Source organism: Aquarana catesbeiana, linkage group LG04 (assembly GCF_042186555.1).
Source record: "Aquarana catesbeiana isolate 2022-GZ linkage group LG04, ASM4218655v1, whole genome shotgun sequence".
Classification (NCBI taxonomy): Eukaryota; Metazoa; Chordata; class Amphibia; order Anura; family Ranidae; genus Aquarana; species Aquarana catesbeiana.
The window spans coordinates 57,032,690-57,042,298 of NC_133327.1; the positions used below are offsets into that span (position 1 = coordinate 57,032,690).

Here is a 9,609-nt window from a genome sequence, read left to right on the forward strand (position 1 = left end):
CGGGTGGGGGGTCCGATCGGACCCCCCCGGTGCCTGCGGCGGTCGGCAAATCTCCCCCGGCGATCGGAGGTGAGGGGGAGGCCATCCATTCGTGGCCCCCCCCTCGCGATCGCTCTCAGCCAATGGGATCATTTCCCTGCCTCTGTATTGTACACAGAGGCAGAGGAAATGATGTCATCTCTCCTCGGCTCGGTATTTTCCGTTCCGGGCCGAGGAGAGAAGACTGCAATGTAAGTGCACCAACACTACACACACAGTAGAACATGCCAGGCACACTAAACACCCCGATCCCCCCCCCCGATCGCCCCCCGATCCCCCCCCAATCACCCCCCCCCTGTCACAAACTGACACCAGCAGTTTTTTTTTTTTTTTTTTTTTCTGATTACTGATTGGTGTCAGTTTGTGACAGTTACAGTGTCAGGGCAGTGAGTGTTAGGCCCCCTGTAGGTCTAGGGTACCCCCCTAACCCCCCCTAATAAAGTTTTAACCCCTTGATCACCCCCTGTCACCAGTGTCGCTAAGCGATCATTTTTCTGATCGCTGTATTAGTGTCGCTGGTGATGCTAGTTAGGGACGTAAATATTTAGGTTCGCCGTCAGAGTTTTATAGCGACAGGGACCCCCATATACTATCTAATAAATGTTTTAACCCCTTGATTGCCCCCTAGTTAACCCTTTCACCACTGATCACTGTATAACCGTTACGGGTGACGCTGGTTAGTTTGTTTATTTTTTATAGTGTCAGGGAACCCGCCGTTTATTACCGAATAAAGATTTAGCCCCCTGATCGCCCGGCGGTGATATGCGTCGCCCCAGGCAGCGTCAGATTAGCGCCAGTACCGCTAACACCCACGCACGCAGCATACGCCTCCCTTAGTGGTATAGTATCTGATCGCATCAATATCTGATCCGATCAGATCTATACTGGCGTCCCCAGCAGTTTAGGGTTCCCAAAAACACAGTGTTAGCGGGATCAGCCCAGATACCTGCTAGCACCTGCGTTTTGCCCCTCCGCCCAGCTCGGCCCAGCCCACCCAAGTGCAGTATCGATCGATCACTGTCACTTACAAAACACTAAACGCATAACTGCAGCGTTCGCAGAGTCAGGCCTGATCCCTGCGATCGCTAACAGTTTTTTTGGTAGCATTTTGGTGAAATGGCAAGCACCAGCCCCAAGCAGCGTCAGGTTAGTGCCAGTACCGCTAACACCCACGCACCGTACACCTCCCTTAGTGGTATAGTATCTGAACGCATCAATATCTGATCCGATCAGATCTATACTAGCGTCCCCAGCAGTTTAGGGTTCCCAAAAACGCAGTGTTAGCGGGATCAACCCAGATACCTGCTAGCAACTGCGTTTTACCCCTCCGCCCGGCCCAGCCCAGCCCACCCAAGTGCAGTATCGATCGATCGATCACTGTCACTTACAAAACACTAAACGCATAACTGCAGCGTTCGCAGAGTCAGGCCTGATCCCTGCGATCGCTAACAGTTTTTTTTGTAGCGTTTTGGTGAACTGGCAAGCACCAGCCCCAGGCAGCGTCAGGTTAGTGCCAGTAGCGCTAACACCCACGCACGCACTGTACACCTCCCTTAGTGGTATAGTATCTGAACTGATCAATATCTGATCCGATCAGATCTATACTGGCGTCCCCAGCAGTTTAGGGTTCCCAAAAACGCAGTGTTAGCGGGATCAGCCCAGATACCTGCTAGCACCTGCGTTTTGCCCCTCCGCCCGGCCCAGCCCAGCCCACCCAAGTGCAGTATCGATCGATCACTGTCACTTACAAAACACTAAATGCATAACTGCAGCGTTCGCAGAGTCAGGCCTGATCCCTGCGATCGTTAACAGTTTTTTTGGTAGCGTTTTGGTGAACTGGCAAGCGCCAGCGGCCTAGTACACCCCGGTCGTAGTCAAACCAGCACTGCAGTAACACTTGGTGACGTGGCGAGTCCCATAAGTGCAGTTCAAGCTGGTGAGGTGGCAAGCACAAATAGTGTCCCGCTGCCACCAAGAAGACAAACACAGGCCCGTCATGCCCATAGTGCCCTTCCTGCTGCATTCGCCAATCCTAATTGGGAACCCACCACTTCTGCAGCGCCCGTACTTCCCCCATTCACATCCCCAACCAAATGCAGTCGGCTGCATGAGAGGCATTTTTATGTCCTCCCGAGTACCCCTACCCAACGAACCCCCCCCAAAAAGATGTTGTGTCTGCAGCAAGCGCGGATATAGGCGTGACACCCACTATTATTGTCCCTCCTGTCCTGACAATCCTGGTCTTTGCATTGGTGAATGTTTTGAACGCTACCATTCACTAGCTGAGTATTAGCGTAGGGTACAGCATTGCACAGACTAGGACACACTTTCACAGGGTCTCCCAAGATGCCATCGCATTTTGAGAGACCCGAACCTGGAACCGGTTACAGTTATAAAAGTTACAGTTACAAAAAAAGTGTAAAAAAAAAAAAAAAAAAACACAAACAAAAATATAAAATAAAAAATAATAGTTGTCGTTTTATTGTTCTCTCTCTATTCTCTCTCTCTCTATTCTCTCTATTGTTCTGCTCTTTTTTACTGTATTCTATTCTGCAATGTTTTATTGTTATTATATTTTATCATGTTTGCTTTTCAGGTCTGCAATTTTTTATACTTTACCGTTTACTGTGCTTTATTGTTAACCATATTTTTGTCTGAGTACAGCATTCACGACTTTGAGTGGTTATACCAGAATGATGCTTGCAGGTTTAGGTATCATCTTGGTATCATTCTTTTCAGCCAGCGGTCGGCTTTCATGTAAAAGCAATCCTAGCGGCTAATTAGCCTCTAGACTGCTTTTACAAGCAGTGGGAGAGAATGCCCCCCCCCCACCGTCTTCCGTGTTTTTCTCTGGCTCTCCTGTCTCAACAGGGAACCTGAGAATGCAGCCGGTGATTCAGCCAGCTGACCATAGACCTGATCAGAGACCAGAGTGGCTCCAAACATCTCTATGGCCTAAGAAACCGGAAGCTACGAGCATTTTATGACTTAGATTTCGCCGGATGTAAATAGCGCCATTGGGAAATTGGGGAAGCATTTTATCACACCGATCTTGGTGTGGTCAGATGCTTTGAGGGCAGAGGAGAAATCTAGGGTCTAATAGACCCCAATTTTTTCAAAAAAGAGTACCTGTCACTACCTATTGCTATCATAGGGGATATTTACATTCCCTGAGATAACAATAAAAATGATTAAAAAAAAAAATGAAAGGAACAGTTTTAAAATAAGATAAAAAAGCAAAAAAATAATAAAGAAAAAAAAAAAAAAAAAAAAAAAAGCACCCCTGTCCCCCCTGCTCTCGCGCTAAGGCGAACGCAAGCGTCGGTCTGGCGTCAAATGTAAACAGCAATTGCACCATGCATGTGAGGTATCACCGCGACGGTCAGATCGAGGGCAGTAATTTTAGCAGTAGACCTCCTCTGTAAATCTAAAGTGGTAACCTGTAAAGGCTTTTAAAGGCTTTTAAAAATGTATTTATTTTGTTGTCACTGCACGTTTGTGCGCAGTTGTAAAGCATGTCATGTTTGGTATCCATGTACTCGGCCTAAGATCATCTTTTTTATTTCATCAAACATTTGGGCAATATAGTGTGTTTTAGTGCATTAAAATGTAAAAAAGTGTGTTTTTTCCCCAAAAAATGCGTTTGAAAAATCGCTGCGCAAATACTGTGTGAAAAAAAAAAATTAAACACCCACCATTTTAATCTGTAGGGCATTTGCTTTAAAAAAATATATAATGTGTGGGGGTTCAAAGTAATTTTCTTGCAAAAAAAAATAATTTTTTCATGTAATCAAAAAGTGTCAGAAAGGGCTTTGTCTTCAAGTGGTTAGAAGAGTGGGTGATGTGTGACATAAGCTTCTAAATGTTGTGCATAAAATGCCAGGACAGTTCAAACCCCCCCAAATGACCCCATTTTGGAAAGTAGACACCCCAAGCTATTTGCTGAGAGGCATGTCGAGTCCATGGAATATTTTATATTGTGACACAAGTTGCGGGAAAGAGACAAATTATTATTATTTTTTTTTTTTTTTGCACAAAGTTGTCACTAAATGATATATTGCTCAAACATGCCATGGGAATATGTGAAATTACACCCCAAAATACATTCTGTTGCTTCTCCTGAGTACGGGGATACCACATGTGTGAGACTTTTTGGGAGCCTAGCCACGTATGGGACCCCGAAAACCAAGCACCGCCTTCAGGCTTTCTAAGGGCGTAAATTTTTGATTTCACTCTTCACTGCCTATCACAGTCTCGGAGGCCATGGAATGCCCAGGTGGCACAAACCCCCCCCCAAATGACCCCATTTTGGAAAGTAGACACCCCAAGCTATTTGCTGAGAGGTATAGTGAGTATTTTGCAGACCTCACTTTTTGTCACAAAGTTTTGAAAATTAAAAAAAGAAAAAAAAAATTTTTTTTTTTGTCTTTCTTCATTTTCAAAAACAAATGAGAGCTGCAAAATACTCACCATGCCTCTCAGCAAATAGCTTGGGGTGTCTACTTTCCAAAATGGGGTCATTTGGGGGGGTTTTGTGCCACCTGGGCATTCCATGGCCTCCGAAACTGTGATAGGCAGTGAAGAGTGAAATCAAAAATGTACACCCTTAGAAATCCTGAAGGCGGTGATTGGTTTTCGGGGTCCCGTACGCGGCTAGGCTCCTAAAAAGTCCCACACATGTGGTATCCCCGTACTCAAGAGAAGCAGCAGAATGTATTTTGGGGTGCAATTCCACATATGCCCATGACCTGTGTGAGCAATATATCATTTAGTGACAACTTTGTGCAAAAAAAAAAAAAAAAATAAAATAAATTGTCACTTTCCCGCAACTTATGTCAAAATATAAAATATTCCATGGACTCAACATGCCTCTCAGCAAATAGCTTGGGGTGTCTACTTTCCAAAATGGGGTCATTTGGGGGGGGTTTGTGCCATCTGGGCATTTTATGGCCTTCAAAACTGTGATAGGTAGTGAGGAGTAAAATGGCAGTGATTGGTTTTCGGGGCCCCGTATGCGGCTAGGCTCCCAAAAAGTCCCACACATGTGGTATCTCCATACTCAGGAGAAGCAGCTAAATGTATTTTGGGGTGCAATTCCACATAGGCCCATGGCCTGTGTGAGCGATATATCATTTAGTGACAACTTTTTGTAATTTTTTTTTTTTTTTTTTTTATTCAATCACTTGGGACAAAAAAAATGAATATTCAATGGGCTCAACATGCCTCTCAGCAATTTCCTTGGGGTGTCTACTTTCCAAAATGGGGTCATTTGTGGGGGTTTTGTACTGCCCTGTCATTTTAGCACCTCAAGAAATGACATAGGCAGTCATAAATTAAAGACTGTGTAAATTCCAGAAAATGTACCCTAGTTTGTAGGCGCTATAACTTTTGCGCAAACCAATAAATATACACTTATTGACATTTTTTTTACCAAAGACATGTGGCCAAATACATTTTGGCCTAAATGTATGACTAAAATTGAGTTTATTGGATTTTTTTTAGAACAAAAAGTAGAAAATATCATTTTTTTTCAAAATTTTCGGTCTTTTTCCGTGTATAGCGCAAAAAATAAAAACGGCAGAGGTGATCAAATACCATCAAAAGAAAGCTCTATTTGTGGGAAGAAAAGGACGCAAATTTCGTTTGGTTACAGCATTGCATGACCGCGCAATTAGCAGTTAAAGCGACGCAGTGCCAAATTGTAAAAAGTGCTCTGGTCAGGAAGGGGGTAAATCCTTCCGGGGCTGAAGTGGTTAATAGCAGCCATTTTCAGTGTGATTTTGGCGTGGAGGGAGATAGAACAGGGCTCTGTTCAGTGCTATTAGTTAGTGTGCTATACTGTGCTATTTTGCTTCAATTGTCAGTGTAGAATATTAGTTTAGTGTCAGCCTAGGGATTGTGTGAGTGTAGTGAGGAGGACCATTCAGCTTTCCATAGTGTGCAGCTAGAGTAGGGACAGCTCAGATAGTTTCAGTGTAGTGTAGTGAGACCATGTCAGTAATCTTGACATTAGTGTATAGCTAGAGTAGGGACAGTTCAGATAGCGCCATTGTATCAGTGGCGTTATTGCCAGTTTAACGCCATTTACTTCTGTGTGGATTACTGCCAGTTTAATGCCATATAGTTCTATGTGTGTTACTGCCAGTTTAACGCCATTTACTTCTGTGTGCGTTACTGCCTGTTTTACGCCATATATTTCTGTGTGTGTTACTGCCAGTTTAACGCCATATAGTTTTGTTGGCGTTACTGCCAGTTTAACGCCATATAGTTTTGTGCGTTACTGCCAGTTTAACGCCATCTACTTCTGTGGGTGCTACTGCCAGTTTAACGCCATATAGTTTTGTGTGTTACTGCCAGTTTACCGCCATATAGTTCTGTGTGCGTTACTGCCAGTTTAAAGCCATATAGTTTTGTGCATTAGTGCCAGTTTAACGCCATTTACTTCTGTGTGCGCTACTGCCAGTTTAACGCCATATATTTTTGTGCATTACTACCAGTTTAACGCCATATAGATGTGTGTGTGTTACTGTCAGTTTAACGCCATATAGTTTTGTGTGTGTTACTGCCAGTTTAACGCCATATAGTTTTGTGTGCGTTACTGCCAGTTTAACGCCGTTTATTTTTGTGTGCGTTACTGCCAGTTTAACGCCATAAAGTTTTGTGTGTGTTACTGCCAGTTTAACGCCATATAGTGCTGTGCATTACTGTCAGTTTAACGCCATTTACTTCTGTGTGCGTTACTGCCAGTTTAATGCCATTTACTTCTGTGTGCGTTACTGCCAGTTTAATGCCATTTACTTTTTTGTGCATTACTGCCAGTTTAACGCCATATAGTTTTGTGTGCGTTACTGCCAGTTTAACGCCATATAGTTTTGTGTGCGTTACTGCCAGTTTAATGCCATATAGTTTTGTGTGCGTTACTGCCAGTTTAACACCATTTACTTCTGTGTGCGTTACTGCCAGTTTAACGCCGTTTACTTTTGTGTGCGTTACTACCAGTTTAACACCATAAAGTTTTGTGTGCGTTACTGCCAGTTTAACGCCATATAGTGCTGTGCGTTACTGTCAGTTTAACGCCATTTAATTCTGTGTGCGTTACTGCCAGTTTAACGCCATTTACTTCTGTGTGCGTTACTGCCAGTTTAATGCCATTTACTTTTTTGTGCGTTACTGCCAGTTTGACGCCATATAGTTTTGTGTGCGTTACTGCCAGTTTAACGCCATATAGTTTTGTGTGCGTTACTGCCAGTTTAACGCCACTGTTGCTGAGCAAAATAAAGGCAGCTTGCAGGGAAAATGTCATTTTTTGGCTTCTTCATAAATGCAATTATTGCTGCAGCAGATTCCAGACATGGTATAGATCTAAAACTTTACAGGTAGACTAAGGGGACCCCACAGGCACTATATTGAAAGAAATTTTTCATTTTTAGGCTTTCAGTTTAAAAATGAAAAAATCACTGCTCATTTAAAAATGTCGTTTTTCACAAACTTTTTTTTTTGTATTGATACATGTCCTCCAGGGCAGGACCCAGACCTCTATAACCATTATATGCCACATTACTTGAATATAAGCCTTCAAAATAGGCACTTTTGATTTTTGACGTTTGGGTCCCATTGACTTTAATGGGGTTCATTATTTGGGTCTCAACTTTGGCGGTGTTCGAAAGTTCTGGTGCGAACCAAACAGGGGTCTGTTCGGCCCATCCTTACTCACCAGATCATATTGCCCCTCATATTAAATGATCGGCAAATACAGCTCAGAAGATGTCACTTCCGCTCAGTAATGAGCTTTCCAGGATCCATTCCCCTCGAAGGGGTCCACATCAAAAAGAAAGAAGACTTGGATAGTGTAATACCATCACGCAATCAAATTTTGTTCATACCCATTTAAAAATATGTTCAAAAGCAATGTAAAATATAGCGGCCATCAATCACCCACAACATAAGTGTTACCTTGTTACGTCAGGCTCTCATTCCCGCCATAGTGCTATACACTCGGTGTCTCACCTGGTCCCCCGACTTCAGGAGCTCTGGTACGTCACTTCCGGGATGGGGTTTGACGTCACTTCCAGTTGCTGTGTGGTCCAACCCTTTAGGTTTTTTTGGTCTGTGGCTCGGTAGTTTGGGGACATTATATAATTAGCCATGCCATGGGTCTTAAATATTCCACCAATGAGATCCCCCCTGAAATAATTCCCCTACTTTTTGGGTGATCCCGATTTCTATTGTTGGGTATTCATCTTAACTGTACCTTACTCTCAATTCGTCTTGTCTACAAAAAAAGATTGTTCTACCAGTTATATGTACTACATATTAATTTGTATAAGGTTTTGGAGACTGTGGAACCACAAGGATGTATGGTGACAGAGAAAGCTTCATAAATATTGACTTGGGAACCCCATTGGGCTCTTGCAAAGTGACACACAAACCCCCACAACTCACCTACATTGCAAATGGTAAAAAGATGTCTTATGCAGGGTTGCGAAACAAACTACATGTGTCGCAATGGGACCTAGAGGGACACAAAGATGGACACATATATATCCAACAGCTGTAAAAGCCAATGTTATTCCTTAGTCGTTAGTTTTATAATAGATTTATACTTTATCACTTTTTCCAGGTAAGAGAAGTTGTGCTGGAGAGACTCTGGCTAGAATGGAACTGTTCCTCTTCTTTACAACACTGCTGCAAAACTTCACCTTTCAGGCTCCACCTGGCGTGAAACTGGACCTCACAGGCGCTGTTGGCTTCACAACCCCTCCACTGAAGCATGAGATCTGTGCAATTTCTCGTAGTTAAAATGAAATGGCAGTAAATAAAGTATATGAATAATAATTGTGGATTGAGTTTAATCTTTTCTGAAAGAGAACCTGTTTATGTTTTGTAGAAATGTAGTTGAAAGTTCCTATATGGAAACAAAAGGTTCTTCCAGATTTGTAATAAATGCATCTTTATAAGTAAAATGAAAGATGAAATAAATGAACTATGAAGGTGAATGATTACATAATATGCTAAAGGCTGCTAAGTATTAGTAGAGAAACTGGATCATGAACAGTAAATCATTGATGGCCACCTGTTTACATGTCAGTTATGACCTTCCGGGAATGTATCTGCAGACTTGCAAAGCTACCTATAGGACTGCTGTAAAAGAGGAGTCCAGTCAGGTAAACAAAAAACAGCACAATAGTTAAGTGGTTTGCACTAGCTTTGTTGGCATCCCATGTTATTCTAAAAAGAAATTCGCGCTAGGTGTGCAAACAATTTACTAAGTGAAATGTAACAACCTGTGAAGGAATATCCTGCAGCTGAGCACTATAACCTTGATAAAGGGCACTAATAAATAGATGTAACAAAAAGTGCAGCGCTGGATATATGCAAAAACCCAAAATTAGTGATATTGATGAAAATAGATAACTATTATATGTGATCCATAAGTGGTAAAAAATAAATAGAACAAGGCATAAAAACCAATAAGTGCTCCACTGTAGCAATATGTGCGTGGTCAATACTACCACATCCACATATATTAATAAAGTCCAAAATACATGAAATAAATAGTGTCCAAAAGAA

The 9,609-nt window shown here is 42.6% G+C and overlaps 1 protein-coding gene across 1 annotated transcript in view; it reads left to right on the forward strand.

The window, feature by feature from the left end:
- LOC141139277 (cytochrome P450 2K1-like) overlaps positions 1-8,838 on the forward strand; it is a 38,771-nt gene extending 29,933 nt beyond the window's left edge. Inside the window, exon 10 of the mRNA XM_073625233.1 lies at positions 8,660-8,838. Within this exon, the coding sequence (XP_073481334.1) occupies positions 8,660-8,838 (179 nt within the window). The remainder of the gene's footprint in view (positions 1-8,659) is intronic.
- The last annotated feature ends 771 nt before the right edge of the window (positions 8,839-9,609 follow it).